This window comes from Xiphophorus maculatus, chromosome 10, assembly GCF_002775205.1.
Source record: "Xiphophorus maculatus strain JP 163 A chromosome 10, X_maculatus-5.0-male, whole genome shotgun sequence".
In the NCBI taxonomy this organism is placed as follows: Eukaryota; Metazoa; Chordata; class Actinopteri; order Cyprinodontiformes; family Poeciliidae; genus Xiphophorus; species Xiphophorus maculatus.
Genome location: NC_036452.1, coordinates 637418 through 661643, shown reverse-complemented (window position 1 = coordinate 661643; position 24226 = coordinate 637418). Strand labels below are relative to the sequence as shown.

The 24226-nt window shown below is 49.9% G+C and overlaps 1 protein-coding gene across 2 annotated transcripts in view; it reads right to left on the bottom strand.

Moving 5' to 3' along the window:
* Window positions 1-24226, bottom strand: part of trrap (transformation/transcription domain associated protein) — a 54982-nt gene that overhangs the window by 16897 nt on the left and 13859 nt on the right. For both annotated transcript variants that reach the window (XM_023341050.1, XM_023341051.1), the window contains 29 exons: window positions 21935-22105; window positions 21471-21539; window positions 19218-19337; window positions 19027-19146; window positions 18748-18912; window positions 18222-18403; window positions 17913-18111; window positions 17039-17167; window positions 16627-16893; window positions 16349-16555; window positions 13790-13948; window positions 13377-13511; window positions 12588-12698; window positions 12220-12366; window positions 10734-10947; window positions 10323-10451; window positions 10093-10242; window positions 9625-9824; window positions 9420-9541; window positions 8674-8887; window positions 8427-8606; window positions 8202-8348; window positions 7820-7939; window positions 5015-5302; window positions 4799-4936; window positions 2778-2890; window positions 2344-2479; window positions 1013-1204; window positions 5-200 (listed from right to left, as the gene is read on the bottom strand). In XM_023341050.1, the coding sequence (XP_023196818.1) occupies window positions 5-200; window positions 1013-1204; window positions 2344-2479; window positions 2778-2890; window positions 4799-4936; window positions 5015-5302; window positions 7820-7939; window positions 8202-8348; window positions 8427-8606; window positions 8674-8887; window positions 9420-9541; window positions 9625-9824; window positions 10093-10242; window positions 10323-10451; window positions 10734-10947; window positions 12220-12366; window positions 12588-12698; window positions 13377-13511; window positions 13790-13948; window positions 16349-16555; window positions 16627-16893; window positions 17039-17167; window positions 17913-18111; window positions 18222-18403; window positions 18748-18912; window positions 19027-19146; window positions 19218-19337; window positions 21471-21539; window positions 21935-22105 (4720 nt within the window). The remainder of the gene's footprint in view (window positions 1-4; window positions 201-1012; window positions 1205-2343; window positions 2480-2777; window positions 2891-4798; window positions 4937-5014; window positions 5303-7819; window positions 7940-8201; window positions 8349-8426; window positions 8607-8673; window positions 8888-9419; window positions 9542-9624; window positions 9825-10092; window positions 10243-10322; window positions 10452-10733; window positions 10948-12219; window positions 12367-12587; window positions 12699-13376; window positions 13512-13789; window positions 13949-16348; window positions 16556-16626; window positions 16894-17038; window positions 17168-17912; window positions 18112-18221; window positions 18404-18747; window positions 18913-19026; window positions 19147-19217; window positions 19338-21470; window positions 21540-21934; window positions 22106-24226) is intronic.

The following is a 24226-nucleotide window of genomic DNA, read 5'->3' as shown; positions in this document are numbered from 1 at the left end:
TCACCCTGGTAGTGGTGCTGCCGCCACATGAAGATGCTGCTCCAGTGGGACAGGTCGTCAGAGACGATGGGCAGCCGGTTCCTCCATGTCTTCACCACCGTCTTCATGTCGTGCAGGCTGGTGTTGCGGCCCAGGTTGCTGGGCTGCAGCCCGGTGTTGATCTGTGCCGCTTCCTGCAGCTCGATGATCTGTTGCGCCGCCTGCACAGCAACCAGCAACGTTAGCGACACCGCAGCCGGCGACGTTAGCGACACCGCAGCCGGCGACGTTAGCGACACCGCAGCCGGCGACGTTAGCGACACCGCAGCCGGCGACCTTCGCGACACCGCAGCCGGCGACGTTAGCGACACCGCAGCCGGCGACGTTAGCGACACCGCAGCCGGCGACCTTCGCGACACCGCAGCCGGCGACGTTAGCGACACCGCAGCCGGCGACGTTAGCGACACCGCAGCCGGCGACGTTAGCGACACCGCAGCCGGCGACGTTAGCGACAGGCTCCCCAGGCTCTATTCTGTGATCCTGAATAGATCACAGAATAGAGGGGGGGTTGTCCTCTCTGACTGGCTCACAGTAGATGACTGACTGACTGACTGAATGATCGATAATCAGTCAATATTCACCTGGCCCTGCAATCGATAGTGAGGGGAAAGAAGTCACCGATGGCTGAGAGTGTGAAACAGAGGGAAGGATGGAGGGAAATAACAGAACCTCCCACCAGTCCGGTCCTGGTTCTGATAGAAACCGGACCGGACCCCCCGAAGCTGAACTTCACTCATAGCCTCCATCCATCATGGAAATGTGATTCTGCTGCAGCTACTTAATCACACAGTATCTGATGGCAGGGGGGTAATTACACACCGTGTACCCCTGTAGTTACCCCCACCCAGAGCAGAGCTGGGGGAAAACAGGAAGCTGTTTCTCTCCAGCTGCTCTCTTTGTTTCCATACAAGAAGAAGACGGAGATTGTCAGAGCTGCTTCGTGCTGCGGCCTGACCTCCGGGTGACCTCTGACCTGCAGCAGCGGTGTGTGAACGTGGGACACGATGTGCGGCAGCCGCCTCCACTCCCGGATGGCCAGGCTGGAGGCCATCTCCACCAGCCTCTCGATGAAGTTGAGCTGCTGCTCCTCCGGGTTACAGATGGCCAGGTAGCCGCGGTGCATGTTCACCTTCCAGGCCATCTCCTTGGGGCAGCTCAGCTCCACCTGGGGTCAGAGGTCACACATGTTAACCAAGCCATTCAGAAAAACAACCGCGTAAAACCCAACGAATCAAAATGGAAGTGCTACTGAAACGGACCCGTCCCTCTAGAACCGCCAGCAGGTTCCAGCAGCTGACCTGAACGTCGTGCCAGAATTACATCTGAGCTTCATTTCAGTTTGTTTCTCACTTTCCAGAAAAATCAATTACAAAATGCTGAAGATATTTCAGCACCAAGCTCTTCCTGTTTCAGTGGGACCAGCTAAGCTCAGGTGAGGACGCTCTTGTGACCACAGCGATCAGTCAGAGCGTCGTCGCTCCGCCATTAGCCGCAGGCCGCTCTGATGGAAAGCAGGAAGTCCAGACCAAGCGACGGCGGCGGCTCCCTGCTCCTCCGCCGTAAAAACCAATCATTCTGCAGCAAACGCTCCGGTTGTTACAGCAGCTGCTGAAACCTGGACCGGGAGGTGGGCTGGGGGCAGGTGGGAGGCTGGGACAAGTAGATGAGGGGCAGGTGGGAGGCTGGGGCAGCTGAATGGGGGCAGTTGGGAGGCTGGGCCAGATGAATGGGGAGCAGTTGGGAGGCTGGGCCAGATGAATGGGGAGCAGTTGGGAGGCTGGGCCAGATGAATGGGGAGCAGTTGGGAGGCTGGGGCAGATGCATGAGGGGCAGTTGGGAGGCTGGGGCAGATGCATGAGGAGCAGTTGGGAGGCTGGGGCAGATGCATGAGGAGCAGGTGGGAGGCTGGGGCAGATGCATGAGGAGCAGGTGGGAGGAAGCTGATGTTTCCCTCCAGCTGGACGGCGCTGATATCAGGTTGCTTCCATTAACGCTGCTCTGGGTTTAATATGTAGCAGAAACCAGAGAGGCAATAAAAAACAGAGGTTAGCTAATGCTGCTAGCACCTGCGATCGCTGTGGAAATGCTGAAACTAACGAACCAGAATCCATAATAAATCCCAGATTTTCACAGAATACAGTCACTTTTTCTAGCTGAACATAAAACTCAGGAGTTTCTGCTGGCTAATAAACATGGCAGAAATGGAAAAGAGTGAAATTTGGGGATTAAAAAAAGCAGAGGTCGCAGCCCCTACACTCATCCTTTGGTTTCTCACAGGAGCCGACATGGCGGCTTGCTGCTCACCTGGACCAGCGCCTCCTTCATGGCGCTCCAGTTGGAGACCCTCCAGGCGCATTCCAGCACCAGGTAGGGGTTGCAGTGGCCTTTGGACTGGCCGTACTCAGTCAGTGGCTCCCACTGGTTCAGCTCCTTGGAGCAGCTGCACAGAAACAAACATTAAAACCAGTTAAACTGCTGCGTCCATTTAAATCCTGCTGGCCACAGAGAGGCTCATGACGGCGCCTTCAGAAACTACTCACCCCTTTCATCGGCAGACTTTTCACAAAAAACTGATTTCAACAAAATAATGATTTTGTAATCAGTCAGTGAATCATTATTCTGCTGAAATCAGTTTGTCATTAAATGTTTATTTGTTCTTCAAGCCGGTTTTTTAATCAAACTTCCGGGTGTGGATACTTCCTGAGGCGCGTCTGAAGAGCTGCTAGCAGAGATCTTACCGGATCCAGTGATCCTCCCACAGTTGGTACTCAGGGAAGATGGCCGGAGACACGTTGCTCCGTTCATGCTCCTTCCTGGCCTTCTCCATGGCCTTCTCGTAGCTCTCCTGGGCCTGGGCAACATGGAGGCGCTTACAGACACACTCGGAGGTTTCCATGAGAACAACAAAATGGACGATATCTACTGAAAGGTTTGCCAGGAAAATCCATAAACCGTACGATTAATCCAGAGAAACCAGCGGATACAGTCTCACAGGCCAGACACTCTGAAATCCCACGCTTTACGACCCAGTGAACGTATCACACTGAGGTTAGCTTTCTGGGTTAGCGCCAGGCTGCAGCAAGATATTCACATGTGGAGAAAAGTTCAGGAACTCTGATTCTGGCTGCATTCACACTAGGGCTGTTGTAAATGAATATTTTAGTAATCGAGTAATCTATCAATTATTCTTAGGATTAATAGAGTATTCGGATAAAAAATTTGATAAAATAAAATATTGGTAAATCTGGCATAACACCGGTGTTACTATCAGATATCAATATCAGTCTAATTTTTCATTTTTGAGCTTCTCTAACAATAACTTCTCTGTAGTTTAGAAAACTAACCTGTAACAATAACAGCTCACTTTCTAAATTAACCTGAAGAAAAGTTATACAAAAATCTGAAATTATATTCAATTTAATAATAAAGAGTCAGGCTAAAAGAAAAAAAGTCTATACTCCAGCTTTTAGTTTATGTATTTATCTCCAGTCAGTTTAATAGATGAATCCTCGCCTTGCCCCATAACCTGACAAGCTTTGGGTTTGAGAAAACGGGAAATGTCTCCTGGAGCTTTGGGGCAGTGGGGGGCAGGCGAACGAACGAAGTAAGATGGGAGGAAATACACCGGGGGCAAACGTAAGAACTGGGGGAGCAATACGGGATATTTATGGCACCTTCGTTCGTCACACTCAGAAACTCGTCTACAGCCATGAACCATCATGACGCTCCGCCAGGCGTTTGTTCAGACCAGGATGATATGAAATTTATTGTGCGGTTCATCCGTAAAGCTACACTTACACTGTAACCATCAGCTACTCAGCCGCCCGCCGTGCTCAGTCTATCAGCTCACCTGTATTAATACCTGCAGCTCTTCCTGCCGTTCGCTCTGAACCAGCAGCTCCCGGAGGAGAAAGGCTGCCGTACTGCAGGCATGGCGCCAGTCATTTTAAAGATGCTTATTGGTCCCCCGAAAACAACGAAACCCCGGACGTTATCATGGATCAATAAAATCCTCCCAGGCTGAACTTGAACATTGGACGTTATGCCGCTAACACTTAGCTTTGGTCAACAACTCAGAGGAGGAAGTCAGAGCTCAGCGCAACGCAAATAATGTCCCGGCCGAAACACGGTGCGCTAAATAATAAAACATAAATTAACGAAGCTTTGAGGCAGGTACATTTTCCTCGAGGAATTTTAATAATGGAGGTCCTGGAATCATTGGAGGAATCGTTTCAGCTCTGGTTCACACCGCAGGCGAATCCGACTGACTGGGTCGGAATCAGTTGATCCGATTCCGATCTTCACAGAAAATAATCTGATCCTCATTCAGGTGAAGAAATAAATCTAATAGTTTTCAAAGCACCTGCAGTCTGAACGCTCATGTTGCATTTAACGACTTTTTCGTCATTAACATGAGACATGTTGTAGTTAGTGGCGGCCATCTTTACTGCGTAAACCGAGCGCTGCGGCAGGACGGCTTCGTTCTTCTTCTCCAAGTCACTTTGGGATGGGAATCGTTCACACAGACATCTGACTGCGGCTCATTTAAGTAGCAACAAACAAAACCTGCAGAGAACAAAGCCTTGGACAGAAGAGCGGCCATGATGGATCCTCTCTGATAGATCAACAGGAAGCTTCAATCATCCAGACAGGATTTCATATCAGAGCATCAAAGCTCATCCTGCTCATCTCCAGCTGATAACCCAGATTAACCAGACTAACCGGATTAACTGGATTAACCGGACTCCGTGTTCCTGACCTGCTCAAAGAAGCCGTGCTGCTCGTAGGCGATGGCCGTCGCCGTCTCAGGAAACTTGCATCTCTTCTGCCAGAGTCCGGCCCACATGTCCTCCTCCTGCAGCAGCGAGTAAAGCTCTGCCAGCGAGTCCAGGATCTCCTGCAGGGAGCGGAGCCATGAGCCCAGAACCAGCCAGAACCAGAACCACCTCTGGCGCAGAGGTTAGCGCCAGCCTACCTGCTGAGGTGGAGTGATGCTCTCCTGCTCGTAGAAGTCGGCGCTCTGCTTGGGCTTGCTGTGCAGGCTGAGGCCCTTCTCGAAGGCCTGCTGCTCCAGCATGAGGGTGGAGCGCAGCCACAGGTTGTGCGTCTTCCCCAGGTACTTGAGCACGCAGGGCCGGATGGGGATGGGGGGCACGCACTGGGACATGGCCTCCACGAAGCAGTGCAGCGCGCTGGGCTGGCAGTCCCGCTGCGCCTGGTGGCTGCCGCTGCACAGGAAGGGGCTCATCTCTCCAGACAAGGCCTGACACACACACACACACACACCATCATCACCTGCGCCTCACTAGCAGCTGCATGATATTAATAAATACTGTTGATAACAGCATTTTGTTGCGTGTTCAGGATGCAACATGATGCAGGTTTCCAGGAATGACAGACAGACCCATGAATTCATTGCTGCATTAATAATTTACTGCCTTCCTGAGCGTTTCTCCACAACCTGAACAAATTGGCTCAGTTTGGAAGAAAACTAAACCTCAGATGATTCTGCAGGTGGGAATCATGACCGACACCTTCTGATGTCAGTTATGAACAGAATTCCCTCTGCTGCAGATCAATGCTGCTTTTAATCACACCGCCAAATGCCAAGGCGTCATCTGACGAGCAGATGCTCTCTGCGCCGTCCTGCAGCCATGCGACGCGCTGGCGACCAGAGTAAACAAGCAGCTGCTGGAGAGGCTAATCGCTTAGCATCAAGGTGAGCATGTTCAAGCATGAACAGAGGAAGCTTCACTTTCTGGAAACTGAAACATTTCTGGAGTTACACACAGCTGGAGCAACAAACTACCACAAACTACACAGCTGATCATTTTAACCCTTCCTGCCCCACCATGAGCCCTCCAGCTTATCTGGTCCTTTAGACGATCAATATCTCTGATTAAAGGTTAATTCTATCAAACTGAACCAGGAGTTTTATTGGTTCTCTTGTTCCTTTGCGACAGAGACACAGCGGTTTCCTCTCAGAGCAACAGGATCAGCTTTAGTCCTTCGACAAAATACTGCACATTTTCTGTTTTTTATTAAGAAATGGTTTTTGGATCAAGTTAAGTTTATTTGAGCAGCTCAAAGTGTTTTACAAAAAGGGCAGAAAAACACAAATATGAAAATAAATATATAAAAACTAAGTCTGGCTTAGATTTAATGCAGTGAAAAAAATGTAATTTTTATTACACTTTTAATTAGTAAACTGTTCTGGGTTTTTAATTTTTGACCTGATCAAGGCTGAAACACCAACATCAGTTTATTTTTGGAAAATATTTGGGGGTTTTATCCTTCAAAACTATATAAAAAAGAAATTAAGCTTTTTTTGACAAAACAAAACATATAAATAAAGAAAAGATTTTAAGACTTAAAAACTGCATTTACGAATAAACCTGAAGTTGTTAAAAAGATTTAATGCAGTGAAAGTAAAATACCGTAAGTTCTGGAGTACTAGCTGCTGAGCTCTGCAGCCTATAATACGGTGCAGCTGACGCATGGTTGTTTTCATGCTGGCCGCAGCAGTAGACCAATCAAACTGATCAGTAGTTCGCAGAGGTCCAATGAAATTGTGCAATATATCAAGAGCACTTTCACAATTCAAAGAGCAGTAAATCCAGTGGCGCTGTGCATACCTGGAGATTTTCCTTTAAATTAAAAAAATAGTTACTGGATTGTTTTATTATCTAACCGTCTTTGTTATTAACAGCATTGTAGATAAGCAAGAAGGTATTTTGTGTCAAAATATCTTGTACGTAGCCTGTGTGAGCCTGTGGGGGGGACATGTCTGTCATAAACCTAAATGTTGTTGTCAGCAGCTCTTTCTGTAAGCTCTGACTATGCAGTGAAGCTAACTAAAAACCAGTTAGAGGAGTTTTACCCCGCCTGAGCTTTTTACAGTGAGCACGGTTCTAGTTCTAGGGTAACTTTTTTTTGGGTGGTTTCCTGAACTGAAGAGCTGACGGGTCACCCGACGGGCCGACCGTGACATCTGCCTCACGTTTCCTGAATGTCACGCTAAGACTGCGGGTTAAACAGTTGAATCTAGTCAAACTTTGCCAAAAGAGTAGAAATCAAGCAAACATTGTTGCTTCACCTCCTCTTCCTCTGGACGTCTCAGAAACATCATTTGAATCTGCGAATCTCACAACCTTTCGTGGATCACAGGGGTAGGCTTATATTTCCTTTCTTTATTATTTAGTATAATTTGTAAAAAAAGAAAACAAAAAATCACAGAGCAGATCCGCTGTTTCTGTGAACCGTGTGCATACAGCCGGTGTTTGTGTGGTCTAGTATTTGTGCTGCTTTGGTGCGACACGAGCGTGATGGCGCAGCGCCTCGGGGAGTGGCTCAGGTGCAGTGGTGCATTTGGAAAGCTTCGCCGTTCCAGCATTGCAACGCAATTTGTGTTTCTGATACGTATGTTTATTTAAAGGTAGCTGTGTTAGAGTTCAAATAAAAAGCATTTGCAATAATATTTGTTTATGTTATCTTTTAAATTAAAAGTTAAAAAATCCTCAGGTGTAATATCTTTCTGAGTAAATGTCTCATATAGCAATGTGGGACACCTGCAGCGCAAAATCCAGTGCAGCTTGTACAAAATGTATTTTCCTTCTAAAATTAGAGCATGCAGCTTTTAATAAGGTGCTCTCTTATCAAAAGAGCACCTTAAACTTTCCCATATTTACGGAAAGTTTTTTTCCCTTAGATTGACCATTTAGAAACGTAAAGGTAAAAATGTACGGCCTATTTAAAGGGTTAGCAGCAGCTGGAAACTCACATGCTGCTGGCGGTCGGACAGGATCTTCCAGAGTCGGGGAAACAGCTGCACCATGGTCCGTTCAGCCAGCGGAGTGGAGATGTGGCACAGCTGGACCAGAGCGTTCAGCAGGGCGCCGGTCTGCAACACCACACAGCCACCAATCAGAACCAGAACCAGAACCAGAGTGAGCATGACGGGCCCGGTGGAGCTGCGTTCAGCAGCATCTGGGTTTCTGTGTTTCCATCAATCATAAAACTGAAATTATGAAAACAAATTTCCTGAAAGGAAACAGGCTAATTAGAAATTTGTTTGTCTCTGGAGAGTTTTTGTGATTAGCAGGATAAAGTTTTGTGCTGAATGAATGTTTTGCGCAGTCGGAGGCGTCTGGCTCCGCCGCTACCTTGACCTCCCGCAGCGAGTCCAGGAACTTGTCATGGCGGTTGGTGAGCATGTGCAGCTGGTTCCCCGTGTCTCGCTCCGCCTGCTCCTTCGTCTTCGGCAGCGCCGACTGGTCGCCGGGCGCCAGCTCGATGTCGATCTCCACGTCCTGCAGGGGGAAGAGGTTAAGAGCCGCATCCCCACTGGCCGAGCTGCGGCTCTCTGGGGTTAAAGGTTAACGGGTCACCTCCTCCTTGGTCTCGCTGGTCTCCCGCTCGCGAGGCTCCTGCTTCACATGCGTTGCCATGGCGAAGGCGGCGCGGTCGTGGCTGTCGGCCAGGTTGATAACGTTGGTGATGGAGGGCAGCATGGAGCCCTGGCAGCTGGTACCGATCACCGTGTGGCGCTCACACACCGCCAGCAGCAGCTGTCACAACCAGAACCCGGTCAGAACCAGAGCCGGAACCAGAGCCGGCACCAGAGCCGGCGCTCACCTCGATGCACTGCTTGGTCCAGAAGTGGCCGCCCATGGCCTCCCAGTTCTGGGAGCAGCAGATGTAGAGCAGCCGCTCATAGACACGCCGCTTCATGGATGCGTCGAAAACCTCAAAGAACTTGGCCCGGATGGCCGGCTGGCTGCAGCGCAGGCCCGACAGGAAGGCCGGCTCCAGCTTGGACGTGATGTCACTTCCTGACAGGCTCTCGTCTCTGGAGAAAGACGAACGCTGCGTCATCAGCAGAGTCCAAACGCCTCAGCAGCAGCAGAGCTATCGGTTCAGTTTGATGATCAATAATCATTCTGCTTTAATCACTAAAGTTTGTTTTTATACATTAGAAAAACATAAAAGATGCAGATTAACTAATTCAATTCCTTCCTAAATCAGAAAATAAACATTTTATTTTCTAACCATCAATCGCAGCATTCCTTCATGAAGAATCCGTCTAACACCAACATGAGAAAATCTGAACATCAATAGAGTGGAGCTGATCTGGAGATTATTACTGATTAACTGATTGATTTATTTATTGATGACTAAACATTTAACAGATTTCCCAAAGTATTTACACCCTACTCACATTTACCATGTTGGAATCACTACAACAGAATCTTACTGCGATGAAGGACTCTGAGGTTAGACCCCCTCTACTCTGATGAGCCTAAATAAAACCCAGAGGAACCACAGAGGGCAGCAACTGAGTATTTAAAGCGACCTGTTGACCTCTGCAGGTCACAGGTTACCTGTAGACGTAGTTGACCAGGTCCAGGAAGTGAGCGTTGAGTTCCAGCTCGTCCGGGAAACGTTTCTCTATGTAGGTCATCATCTTCACCAGCAGGACGGATTTCTCCCGCAGGTTGGGCATCTGGCAGGAAGCAGACAGACGCGTCAGGAAGCGGAGAGACGGAAGCAGGAAGTCGCGGCGGTAGAGGAGTGGCTAACCCCCACCTGGTTGGCGGCCATGGGCGAGTTGTTCTTCACCCACTCCTCTACAATCTTCACCACGGCGCGAAGGATCTTGGGGTCGGCCGACTTCTCTATCAGAGACGTGAGAATGACCTGGATGAAGTTCTTCCTCATCTCCATGCTCATCACCGACAGCCGAGTCTTCACCAGATCCAGGCTGAGCATCACCAGCTCACTGGTCACTGTGGGAGGGGTCACAGAGGGGGGCGGGGTCAGAGGTTAGCAGCAGCTTCATTAGCTAACGTCTCTCCATCTTTTCCTTCTGAACGCTCAGAGCGAATCCTGCAAACAAACTGTGACCTATTGTGCTGGCCTCGGTGACCCCCGGGCTGACCTCTGAACCCTGATGTACCTGTGCTGGCCTCGGTGACCCCCGGGCTGACCTCTGAACCCTGATGTACCTGTGCTGGCCTCAGTGACCCCCGGGCTGACCTCTGAACCCTGATGTACCTGTGCTGGCCTCAGTGACCCCTGGGTTGGCCTGCTGGGGGCTCAGGTGTTCCCGCACCATCTTCTGCAACGATCGCATGAAGACGGAGATGAGGCGGTCGATGTAGCTGGCGTTGTAGCTGCAGGCCGACTTCAAGATCATCAGAGTTCCTGGGAGGAGGAGGAGGAGGGGGATGATGAAGAGCAGGAGGATAAAGAGGAGGACAATGAAGAGGAGGACAGACAGCTACCAAACAGCTGGGTGGGGTTGGTGTTGCTGGTTGCCTTCTCGTAGTTGGTCAACCCTTCATAGATAACTTTTCCCACAGCGGCGTAGAGAGACTCCAACTCCTCGTACTTAGAGGCAACGCTGGACGTGCCTGAAAGAGACAGGAAGGAGACAGGAGGGAAACAGGAAGTGAAAACAAACACATCAGATTCTGCAGATGTCAGATGAAGACTTTGTATTTTTAATTAGGGAAAAATGATCAGATAAAAAGTAATCTCTTCTTAAGACAGGAAATGTTGGCTAGTTGCGTTTTCCTGGAGGTCCTCATCAATCCAGAAACTCTACAGTTTCGCTGCTCCTGAATCTGATTTTAGTTTCATTTGTCCAGCCAGGGAAATGGTCAGAGAAACGTGGCCCAGGAAGAGGAACTCACTGGGCTCAGTGGGGAAGATGCTCATGAGGCGGGACAGCAGGGAGTGGACGGCCCGCAGGATCTTGGTGTTGCCGCAGGTCATGCATGCGGCGATGCCCCGCTGCAGAGGCTTGAAGTGGGCCAAGATGGCCGACGACTGCAGCACAGTCAGCAGGAAGCACAGGATTTCCAGACCCGTGCAGATGTTAGAGATGTTCGCCTGAGCTGGTTGCTCCTGAGGGACACGAAGACAGACAGAAGGAGAGACAGGAAGAGAGACAGGAGGAGAGACAGAAGGAGAGACAGAAGGAGAGACAGGAGGAGGACATACATCATATTGAGTGAAAAGCACCAAATTGCAATAAATAACCCATATTTAATTGTTTAAATGAATCAATTTATTAAAACTGAAATAATTTGTTTAATATAGAATTATATGAACCCCAATTAAACATTTGGATTAAATTTTCAAAACTAGATTTAATTATTTTATGATTTAATAAATTCTTCCAGAGTAAAATAAACTTGGAGAATGTTGTGTTGACCTGCTGTTAGAAGCAGCCAATCAGACGCGGCAGAAAACGCGCTGATAAATCAAAAATCAATAGACTAATTCTTTCCAAACTGCAATCATCGAAAGAAGCAGAGAGGAAAATCCTGGATGAAACCGATCCGCTCCGATCAGCAAACAGAACAAGACAGAGAGAGGAGGATGGGTTCTGACCCGTTAGCTGTCATTATTACTCACTTTGTGAATCAGAGGAGAAAAGACTGAAGCTCACAGGACCCGCCTCCTGGCTGCTGATTGGCTGCTATTAGTTCTCCTCACTGCTGATTGGCTCTTTAAGACCAGAAGCTGGTCTGAACGGTTTCACTTGTTAAATTCAATAAATTAGTGATGGGCCAGACGACACCGAAACTTCGGCACATGCGCCGAGCAAACAAGCCGAAACCCGGTGTCGGCGCACGTATCACTGTAAGGAAAACCACGAGACCAATACAGTTCCTGTCATTTGGATGTGACTGAGCCAAATTGTATGGATGAGGGAGAAACTGTTGACACGTTTGTGGGTTTTGTTGGATGGAGATACTTTGTGTTCTTTGCTGTTGGTTTTTGGCTCATATTTGAAAACCGTCATGGATCAACAGAGGAAGAGGAAGTTTTCTCGCGTGTGGGATCATTTTGATCTTATCACGGAAAATAATTCTTCCGTTCTCATTTCCAGGAGCAAAGCTGGATGCAGCAGGACAGACCACCAGACAGACAGGCCACCAGACAGACAGGCCACCAGACAGACAGACCACCAGACAGACAGACCACCAGACAGACAGACCACCAGACAGACAGACCACCAGACAGACAGACCACCAGACAGACAGACCACCAGACAGACAGACCACCAGACAGACAGGCCACCAGACAGACAGACCACCAGACAGACAGGCCACCAGTCAGACAGACCAAAAGTCAGACAGACCACCAGTGTGATGGCGGTGGCCATCTTACCACGGTCATCAGCAGCTTGTCGAACCACTGCAGCTTGAGCTCGGCACGGGGCCACATGTCTGGCCTCAGGGCGGTCTTCATTAGATTAACGCAGCGGCGGGACAGCAGCTCACCTGGAGACCCGGCCACGTTGGTGGAGTCATTCACCTGGAGGGGGTATTACTATTATTATTGTTATAATTATTATTGTTATCTCAGGAACAAGCCACGACAGACATGATGCTTCAGAGGGAAAGTAATGAGCTCGTAACGTACAGAGCAGAGAGGATGAAGCGGATAACCAATCGACAAATTCATAACAAACCAAACTACAGGCAACATGGACATGATGACCAGAAATGCTGCGACGGATCTGGTCCGGTTCTCACCTGGCAGGCGATCCTGATGAGGAAGTTGACCACAGTGTCGGTGTGTTGCTTCTCCACGGGTTTGCTGAGCATGGTCTCTGTTCCTGGCATGGACTGGCTGCGGCCAAACACCTGAACACACACACACACACACACGGCTCACAAGATGCACAACATGGAGACCCACTGGATCCTCTAGGCCAGGGATGTCAAACTCATTTTCATTTTGGGCCATATCAAAAATCTGAATGTTCTTATAGAGCCAGAATGTGTTGATAAACCATTAAATATCAATAAGTAGCTGTTTCAGCAGTTAATATAAATAATACTGAGCATCTTTTCACACTGACCAGTCCATCCAGGATTTTATGATTGTTTTTGTGTTTTTTGCAATTAAAATCATAGATTTTTGTGATGCAAATATAGAAATATTTGAAAGAACTTTTGTATGATGTTCAATGTGACTTTTTCTTAATCGTTCACAGAATATAGTTTGACATCAAATAAGGCTGAGGCAGCAGTCACTTCAAGCCAATGTTTTTGGCCAATTTTGAGAAAAAAGTTCAGTAAAATCTGAGAAATTGTGGGATCTGTTGATTTTCTGAGAATTTTGTGGATTTGTGAAAAACTAGAGAGACTTAGAGATTTAATTTGGAGTGTAGAGGGCCACATAAAAAGCTATGGCGGGCCAGATTTGGCCCCCAGGCCATGAGTTTGACACATGATCTAGTCAGAGCAGATCCAGGGGATCGAAACTGCTTCTAGAACCGATAAAACACAAAGACGGCTGGACAAAGAAACTAAACGGACCGTGGACGCGGTGCCGGCTGCGGTCCGGAACCGCTTGACGTCCTGCCCGGTGCCGGCCGGTTCCAGAGACAAGCCTCTCTTCACAGCGCCGCCACTGGTTCCCTCACCGGCCGTGGCTTCGGACTCGGACTCCGGCTGCCGGAACAAAGAGAGCGGGACGGGTCAGCGAAGGGTCAGAGGTCAACAGGGCATATCTGATGCTTTGTCTGGTTTTATTTTATGATTATTATTATTTGTGTTTGTTTGATCAAAGTTGTAATCAGGAAACCGATGAAGCAGCAGACGGCAGGATGACGGCGAATCAAACCCTAATCAGTTTTCTCTTCGTTCTGCAGAAATTTTGAATATTTTCACCCAGTTAGCGCCTCGATGGCATCGCTTGCAGGTCAGAAGATGTGGATGTAAATATTCACCTGCTGGTCTTTGATCCTCTGCAGCTCCCACTTGATGACGACCTCAGCCAGGTCCACAGCCAGCTTCCTCTGCTCTATGGTGACGCTGGGCGTGAAGCCCAGCCGCTGCATGGCGCTGATCATGTGTTGCACCAGGTGGTGGCGCACCGGGTAGTACACCTGCAGCAGCACAGACAGAGGGTGAGTACGGCCATGGCAGAACGCCTCTGTGATGCTGAGGGCCCACTGGGAGGAAGGCTGCTGCTGCTGGGCTCTGCATCAGGCAAGATTTCATTTAAAGCTAAGAATTCAAAATATTTTCTGGTTCTAGTTTAAATATAGAAGTCCAAAATGGCAGAGGAGATTTGGAGACGAGAACTGGACTCTGGAGACCGCTCCAAAAGCTATAAGTGGACTACAGCGCAGGGCATTCTGGGTAAATACAACCAAAGCTAACGTGCTAGCCTAGCGCTAGCAGCAGAAATGGCTCCTGGTCTTCAGCCAAAGACTAAAGAGAAATCCTCCAACACTAAAATCCTCCATCTTGTTTCCATCTGGTGAAGAAGGAAGTTGCTCTCAGCGTCTTCAGAGGTTTTTGTGTCGTTTCCTTCAGTGGTTCTTGGTGCAGCGCCCCCACAGGCCAGGAGGGGAACAGGTTGGTTTGGGTCAGAACCACAGCAGCAGGAGGTGGAACAGATGATGGAGTTCTGGTTCCAGTAGAACCGGGTCGACCGGACCGTCAGGAGGGAAACAGCCTGCGATGACGAGGCGACCGGACCGAACACGGAGACCCAGAGGAGACGAGGCGTCCATCTGGGTGTCAGAGGACATTACAGCTTCTCACTCTGAGGGTAATTACAGGTGATGGAGCAGAACTCTGCAGCTCTGTACATCACATCCACAAACAGAGATGGCATCTCTCTATGACTTTATCAGACACACACACACACACCCTGTCATCTGTGTGTCATTATCTCCTCCTCAGTGCAATTATGCTGATGTGATTACATTAGATCAGTCATCTGGCCCAGAGAGCCGCCTGTCAGAGAGGAAGAGGAGCTGAAGGAAGAGCGTCCCGTCCTCATGGTGGGTCGGCAGGTGATGGAAGCAGAGAGACAGGAAGCTGTGTTCGTTCCAGTGATTGGGTCACAACAGTACCGAGGTTCTGGCCTCATCCTGTCTGAATACGGGAGCATCCTGCTCAACAGAAACGGTCCAGTTCATTTGGGCCGGTTCAGTGGCAGTTACTGACATGCAGTTCCTCCAGGACCAGTAGATCCAGTAGATCCAGTCTGCTGGACGATGGAAGAGACTATTATTGTGTTCAAGTTGTGCTAACAGCAGTTAGCCTAGCAGTGAAGTTATGCTAACCTAAAATAGCATCTGAATGCTAACATGGAGTAGCTAATGCTAATGTTAGCGTCCACAGTCCTGATTTCTAAAGAAGCTCCACAAATGAGAGAAACTCTGAGATGAACTCATCTCTGACATTCAGATCTGACCATATTTATTCAATAACTTAGCAGAAAAAAAGAGAATTTGATGAAAATGTTGCTGATTTCCATTTTTAAATTAGTGACAGACGCTGAACTCCATAGCGTTGTAGTCCAGACCATCTAACCACAGACCAGCGCTCCGTGCTACATGATATAATAAACTGTGAAATATGATCAAAACTGCTTCTTAAATTGATCTGAAAGATTCACATTTCCATAAAAACAGCCAATATTAAATACTTAGAGCTGAAATAAATGTAACCAATGTCATTACCAATCCAAACACTTTGTTCTGCTTTGCTTCCATCTCTGAGCCATGATGCAGAGGTCTCATGCCACCCCTAAACAAGATAATGCCCTGGGCAGTTGCCCATGTCAGAAACCACCACTGTCTGCTGCATTAAACACAGTAAAAACAGAAAACACTCAATTATGGACACTGACGAAGGAGCAAGAAGGCGACTGTCTCTCTCTCTCTTGGTCTACAGCTAGCTTTGCTAGCATCACCTCACAGAGCTTACCTTTCTTTGAGCTTTTTTTCTAAGTGACGATAAAAGTTAGACGTAGTTCCACCGTCTGAAAGCGAAGCGCTGCTGAATTTACATGTCGCCATGTCTGATGATTTATGTAGCGGATTTCTATTGCTGACGATTAGACAGACTTCTGCCGCTCAGAGGAAACCACTGTGCATGTCTCAGCACCGCCTGCGAGTTAAAGGGGAGGCGATGGCTGACGGCGGAAACATGTAATTAGTAAGTCACGTTATTGCTTGGATTTTAATCTGTATGTTTTACATCCAGTGAAAACAAAGATGCTAAGATATAAACTGGACAATATGCTGGCAATTTAGTGATAATTTTACAGTTGTGATCTTGAAATAAAATCCTCAACGCCCGAGACAAGATGGAGACCATCAAAAAGTGGTCTGAGACCAAAACCGGTCTCGAGTTCTACAGAACTAGAACTCCATTAAACATTTGAATGAAGTTTTTCCTCCAGTTTAACCAGAAACACAGAGACTGAGTTTCCCCAGCCTCAGCTCCTGCAGCAGGGACACTATACTGGTCCTACTGGTCCTGCTCACCCTGAAGTGCTGCACTATGAGGTGCAGGATGTGGACCAGCTGCGGCACGGTGTGGCCCTCCTCCACGATGATCTTGCGGGTCCAGTGGGTCAGCATCTGGTGGCCGTCCTCCATGCGGGCCGGCACGGCGGGCGTCAGGATGGCCATGGCCTGGCGGACGATGGCGCGCGCCTCCATGGTGTGGGCCTTCAGCAGGCTGTGGAACACCTGGAGGCAGACGGGTCGGTGAGGATCGGGCTGGTGTCGGCTCGGCCGGGCCGGGCTGGGCCGGCACTGACCTGCAGGACGATCTTCTTGTGGATGGCGAACTTGGCGATGATGTGAGCCAGCAGCAGGTGGCCGCTGTACTTGCAGGCCGGGTCAACGCAGGCCTTGGGCAGCAGGCAGGGCCAGGCGAAGGTCATGAGGCGCCGCAGCTTGCTGTTGCGGGACTTGTTGTTGTCGTGGATGTGGTGGGGGGCGTGCTCCACCAGCAGAGTGGAGAACTGCAGCAGGCAGATCCGCAGCGAGTCCAGCAGGTCCGCCTGCTTCTCTGGGTCCAGAACCTGGAAACAGAGCAACACACCGGGGTCAAACCGGGTCAAACTGTGTTGCTGAATAAACTCAGCAGTATTTTAACGAGGGAAGGATCAGCTGAATCTTTTCTGCTGCTTTTACTGATCTGATGCAGAGAAGCAAACCAGTGGTTACCTTGGTGATGAAGACGCTGGTGATGCTCTCCGGGTTGTCGCCCTCAGGATTGGGGGGCCCCAGCAGCTGCTCGCCCTCCCCCTTCTCAAAGCTGTGCAGGAAGGCCGGGTTCAGGATGTGCTGCAGCACCTGGGGACCAACAGGGGGCTTGCTGCAGTCAAAGTGTAATACTGCAGGGTTGAGGGGCCATGAGGAGATGCCTTCTGCTGCTGCATCATGTTTTGTGCTGCGTTCTGTCACTGAATGATGTTTTGTGCTGTGTTCTGTTGCTGCATCATGTTTTGTGCTGCGTTCTGTTGCTGCATCATGTTTTGTGCTGCGTTCTGTTGCTGCATCATGTTTTGTGCTGCGTTCTGTTGCTGCATCATGTTTTGTGCTGCGTTCTGTTGCTGAATCATGTTTTGTGCTGCGTTCTGTCACTGAATCGTGTTTTGTGCTGTGTTCTGTTGCTGCATCATGTTTTGTGCTGCGTTCTGTCACTGAATGATGTTTTGTGCTGTGTTCTGTTGCTGCATCATGTTTTGTGCTGCGTTCTGTTGCTGAATCATGTTTTGTGCTGCGTTCTGTTGCTGCATCATGTTTTGTGCTGCGTTCTGTTGCTGCATCATGTTTTGTGCTGCGTTCTGTTGCTGAATCATGTTTTGTGCTGCGTTCTGTCACTGAATCGTGTTTTGTGCTGTGTTCTGTTGCTGCATCATGTTTTGTGCTGCGTTCTGTCACTGAATGATGTTTTGTGCTGTGTTCTGTTGCTGCATCATGTTTTGTGCTGCGTTCTGTTGCTGAATCATGTTTTGTGCTGCATTCTGCTGCTGAATCATGTTTTTTGCTGCTGCTGCAGCCTGCTTTGTGCTGCATCTGGAGGCGGCGCGACTACCTTGGCTTTGAGCTCGTCGTTAAAGTGCGGGTCGTTAAACTCCACGAAGCGGAAGAACAGCGCGCGTTTCTGGGAGATGGAGTAGTTCCGGGGAATCTCCTCCTCCATGTACTCCTTCAGGAACGTCATGTTGCACAGGAAGCGGCCCGTGAACGCCCGCACCAGCTGGAACAGCAGCTCGATCTCAGAGTAGTTCCTCCTGCAGAGAACCGGACCGGTCAGAACAGCAGTACAGCTTATTAAGGCGCTGCGACGTTTCCATCCCAGCCGTCTGGCGCTCCAGAACCCGGCCCGGCCCGGCCGACCTACTTGCAGTAGCTCAGCAGGCAGTACGCCAGCAGCTTAGGCTCCTTCCAGTTGGTGGCGGCCATGTTGTCTTTGCGGTGTCTTTCCTGGAAGGCCTCGCTGACCCAGACGCGGCGCAGCTGGCTGACCAGGGAGTGCTGGCCGGCCAGCCAGCCTTCATCGTTCTTCACGATGATGCTGATGATCTGAAAAGTTACAAGCAGGAAACCCACATCCACATCAGGATTAGAGTCAGGACAAGTCGTAATTTTACCAGAATAAAGTGGTAACTTTTTTCTCTCAATTTTAAGACGTTTTTAATCTGCTATGATTCCCATCATAGCTGTGATTCTCCGTCATGGAGGGATGACTGACATTAAAACCATTTTTAAATTATTTTCCTTCATTTGTAATTTTGTTTTTAGAAAATCAAGCAAGAAAAACAGATTAAAATCTGATCTGGTAAGAAATAAAGCAGCTACTTAGTTTCTGATCTGTGTCCCCCAGGTCTAGTTAAATCACACGAGTCCCATTAATACTCCTGACGCACCTTAATGGCCTGGAACTGCAGGTCCAGTCTGACTGTGGCGGTGGAGGGAGAACCGGGTCGGACCGTGGCCGCGGTACCGGCCGGAACCAGCAGGGGGACAAAGCGGTTGGGATTGGAGGCCAAAACGTCTCTGAGTGGCTTGGCATCCCGGTGCTTCAGGAAACTCTGTAGAGCACAGAACACCGGGTCGGTCCGGAACCAGAACCAGCAGAACACAGAACACCGGGTCGGTCCGGAACCAGAACCAGCAGAACACAGAACACTGGGTCGGTCCGGTACCATGAACATGCGGCTCCACTGCGGGTCGTTGAGCGTTGCCTCCATCATGAACAGCTCCACTGTCTGGGACGGATGGCGGGTCAGGAACTTGATGAGAGGCTCTCTGAAGGGACTGCCGGCCTGAGGAAGAGGAGGTGGTCAGAGTGATGTCAGAGTGAGGTCAGAGTGAGGTCAGAGGTCGGTGGTCCCACCTCGATCAGCATGGCCCGCTCCGTCTTCATCACCACCTCCAGCAGAGGCTTGACCAGAGTCTGCGGTGCCGCCGGGATCAGGTGGAAGAGGTTGATGATGGCCGAGCAGATCTTCATCTCCTACAGACGCCGGGAGGACCAAACACCAGGAGGAGGAGGAGAAGAAGAAGAAGCAGCTGATGAACTCTGGCTTCTACAGACAGTCTGATGGAACCATGAGCAGCAACTGCAGAAGTATTCAAACCCTCAACCTTCTCTCATCACAAAAACCTGAGCGCCGCTCTGGGCTGCTATCAACCCCCAAAGCTGACACCCTGAAAGGAAACCGGCTCTCCTCTCTTCAAGTCTCCAGAAGTTTCCTGATGACGGTTTGTTCTATAACATGAGCGTGGAGAAGCAGGAAGTCAGGAAGCTGAAGGCAATGCCATCTCCAAGCTTCTGTCAGGAAGCAGAAACGCAGCTGCTTGTTCTGGTAGTGGCAGCAGCAGGCTGGAGGACTCTGTGGTTCTGAAAACATTTGCATGCCACACTTCCCAGATGTTTCTGTGTAGAACCGGTGCTCTTCCTGTCTCGCTCTGCTGGTCCATCTCAGAAATGACTGAAGGCCGCCAACGTGACGGCATGCAGAACAGTTTACAGGGTGTGAATAGTTTTGCAGGTAGAAACCTGGAGTCTCAGGAGAACAGGAACATCTTCTAGCAACACCACAGACACACGGACAGAGGTACGGGTCACGGCCACCACTACGGGACACTGGGGTCAAAGGTCAACCACCAACAAACTCACTGACAGCTGGCAGAGCGCCGGGACGAGCCTCACCTCGACCCCCTCCAACGCAGGCTGCACCGAGATGGAGACAACGGTCAGTGAGCACAACAACAAGGCTGGGCGTGTGTGTGTGTGTGTGAGTCAGAGTGTGTGAGTGTGTGTTACTATTTGAGTTGTACTCTGTCCTTTCAATAAAGTTCTTTACTAATATAAAAGCAAACAACAGGAAAACTTTAACATCTTTGGAAATACAAAGCAAGGTTCATGTTTTGGAGCCATAAGTAAAAGCTGAAATTCAGTCAAAACGTCAGGAAACGATCCGGAGTTTCATCCTAATTAAACTTCACTCTCTCTCCTCAGCTCGCCTCTGACCCCGTCCAGCTCGCCTCTGACCCCGTCCAGCTCGCCTCTGACCCCGTCCAGCTCGCCTCTGACCCCGTCCAGCTCGCCTCTGACCGCCTCCAGCTCGCCTCTGACCGCCTCCAGCTCGCCTCTGACCCCGTCCAGCTCACCTCTGACCGCCTCCAGCTCGCCTCTGACCCCGTCCAGCTCACCTCTGACCGCATCCAGCTCGCCTCGACTGTCTAGTTGTCTACACAGACCATCTTGATTCCCTCTTCTCACCCTGTTTCTGTCTCCATCAGTCTGAGCTAATTGACCTTGTGACCTCGGCCTGCTGCCCAGACAGGAGGCAGTTTGGGGGTGACGCAGGCTAAAGGCTAATTAGCATGTAATTAGTGGCGAGTTGTGAACCCCGCCAGGTGAGCCAGCAGAGGAGACGAGCGGCTGCAGTTTGTCCCTTCACTGCCTTTCCAAGGTTATCTGTCGGGAGATAATGAGGACGAGCGTGGCGGCCCGCCGCCGTCCGCCTAATTAATCACTGATTGAAGGGCTGCTGACTGCGGCGGCTCGCAGAAAACTGTCTCTGGGCTCCACAGAGAGATCAGGCCAGGATGACCTGCAGACGCAGAGGACACACCTGCAGTCCAGGTGGCCCAAGGGGAGACGGGCTGCTAACCGCGCGGCGAACGGAGCAGAGGCTCACACAGCAAGAGCTTTATCCTGGGTTTTCCTTCCGACAATCCGCAGGTTCTAGGAATAATCTGAGTAGACGTTCCTGCTGTGTGTTCAGGTCTGCTCCGATCTAAAATCAGGATGCCCAACATGTCGGACTGCATCGGCCCGACATGGCAGAGTGAGCCGTTCCTGGGAGGGACGAGAGCGTTGCCTGTTGAGCTTGACGGAAACACGATCAGGAAGTCAGAACAGCGGCTGTGGAAGACCAGATTGTCAGCATCGATTCCTCTGCAAACATCGCCACACACTGGGGAGCCACTGCACTTCACACTGCAGGGAAACTGCGATGGCAGAGGCTTTTAAATGTCTGTCTTCGTGTTTCAGTGTGTGTGTTGCGGTGTGTGTGCGTGTGTGTTGCAGTGTGTGTGTGTGTGTGTCGGGGGCTTCGTCTCGGAGTCGGTGACTTACGCTGCCGTCGCTGCGCTGGCCGCCCTTGTGGGTTATCACCACCACCTCCATCCACTTCCGCAGGTGTTGCTGCAGGAGCAGAGGACACACGTCAGGGTGTGTGTGTGTGTGTGTGTGTGTGTGTGTGTGTGTCCAGCAGCAAACGACAAACTGGAGCAAGGCAGTAGCTGCTGATGGACCAGTTCAATCCAGCTGGATCTGGTTCTGCAGAACTTTAAGGCACATTACAAAAGTTTTCACATCTTTTCTGTTACAAACACAAAATGTTTCATTTCCACACAAAGCTGGTTTAATCTGAGCTGATCCTTTAGACTGGATCCAGAACCACCAGAACCACCTCGGCCCGCCGGTCCGGCTGCAGGTTCTGGTTGGTCAGACAGGCCAGGCTCAGGTGGAAGAACCATGTTAACGGCGGCGGGCGGGGTGCGAATACTTTCGGGACTGTGAGTACTTCTTGCTCTCACCATCATCTGGTCGCAGAACTTGTCGTTGAAGGAGTTGGGGAAGAGGCGCGTGACGGAGGTGAGGCGGTTCACCACGTTGAGCGTCAGGCTGCGGTAGTCGCCCAGCATCATCAGCAGGGGGCGCATGTGAGTGTGGATCTGGTCCACCTCGATGGTCGCTCCCTCCAGGAACTGCAGACACAAAATGCTTTTTAGCTTCTGGATCCACAGGAAATGACCTCACTCTCCTACAAAATAAAAGCAGGATTATTTCAATCACTTCATTTTAGTTTACAAATAGTTTTGACCCACGTGACAGAAAGTGTTAGCCGGCTGGTTCTGGTTCTGGATGTTTTCACAGCTTTACCCTCAGAGACCTAACTGATCGGTTTTGGATCATGCACTTCCTGAGCGGCTCTGGATGCTGAGCAGGTGGAGGGCCTGATGCATGGCAGCCTCCTCCATTTTCTCCATCTCATATCGATCTCGCCATGGCAACGCTGATTAGCAGCGGCGGGCCGGGGAGCGAGGATGGATGAGGAGGAAGTGACGGTTCGGGGACGGCGTGATGGAATGGCCGGCCAGGTTCATATGAAGATAAGTGGCGGCGGATCCCGTCCACAGGAAATGGGATTTCATTAAAACCGCCGTCCCGTTTCAGGCCCAGACCGATCCATAAAAGTGCTGACGGACGGCCATGATCGGCTCAAGCTGATCGGCACCAACTCAGTTTAAAAAAAGCAAAAATTTTTCAGGTAATTCAAATGAACTGGGATGTTTTTGAACATCAGGACCTGGAGGTTTTTACAGACAGTGTACTGTGCTACATCAAGTACTGTATTGACACTGTAGCTGTGGATAAACGCATCCGGGTCTTCCCAAACCAGAAGCCCTGGATGACTCAGGAGGTCCAGCGACTGCTAAAGACCAGGAATACCGCCTTCAGGTCTGGGGACAGGACCGTCTACAGTACAGCCCGAGCTAACTTGAAGAGCGGCATCAGAATGGCTAAGTCTGACTACAGGAGGAGGATAGAGGGCTACCTTGATAGCAACAACAGCAGGCAGGTGTGGCAGGGAATCCAGCATCTCACCAACTACAGGACCAACCTCACAGCTGTGGAAGGCGACGCCACGCTGGCAGAGGAGCTGAACCTCTTCTTTGCCCGCTTTGAGGTGAAGCCAACAGAGGCAGCCACACTACACCAAGCAACCCACAACACCACACCCCTCGTTGTAGAGGAGCACGAGGTGAGGCGCACACTGCGGGCTGTCAACCCACGGAAGGCTGCTGGACCTGATGGCGTCCCTGGACGTGTCCTGAAAGACTGCACCGATCAGCTGGCTGGAGTCTTCACCAGGATCTTCAACCAGTCCCTAGCCCTGTCTACAGTCCCATCCTGCCTGAAATCTTCCACCATAGTCCCCATACCCAAGAAACCTCACATCTCCTGCCTCAACGACTACCGGCCAGTGGCACTAACCCCTGTGGTGACGAAGTGTTTTGAAAAACTGGTCCAGGGTCACATCACAGCACTTCTCCCTCCTGGCTTTAACTACCACCAGTTCGCCTACAGAGCCAACAGATCCACAGAGGACGCTGTGATCACGGCCCTCCATGCTGCTCTGTCACATCTTTTTTTTACCAGTTATTTGTTAATTCTTACATTGTGTGTGAATTGTGAGACAGTTATTTTTTGTTTTTAAGCATATGCACTGACTGATGGCACCTTTTAAATTTCGTCGTTCTTGTGACAATGACAATAAAGATTTATCTCTTATCTCGAAATCTGAACCAAATCAAGAACAAAGGTAGAAATAAAAATGAGCTGGATTTGAAATAAAAATTGGTTTTATTTAATCTGTTTCCACCTTCTACTGGAAGATAAAAGACAAGGACAGCTTCCTGGTTTCCAGGTTACCATGACTACCAAGCGCCATGATTCACCATCATCGCCTTTCCAGAGTAAACATCCAGGAGCCGGTCGCTCTGAACCAATCAGGAACCAGGATTTAGTTCTGCTACGGCTGAAACGATTCCCCAGGTAATTCAGGTTCCTCACAGTTTTGTCAAATATCCTGTCTGTCCTTGTTCTGATCTACTGAAAGGACCGCTGCCATGGCAGCAGCCTCCTTTACCCGTCTACCTATGGCTTATGTTTGTTTTTTGCTTTTTGGACCAGCTGTACTGAAACATGTTTCGGCCCCAGGGGACTAATAAAGGTTTTCTTATTACTATTAAAAACTGTTAAACTATTCACTGGGGTCTGGCTGGAAGGCTACTTGTGTTGCACTCTCACTTGCACTAACGCCT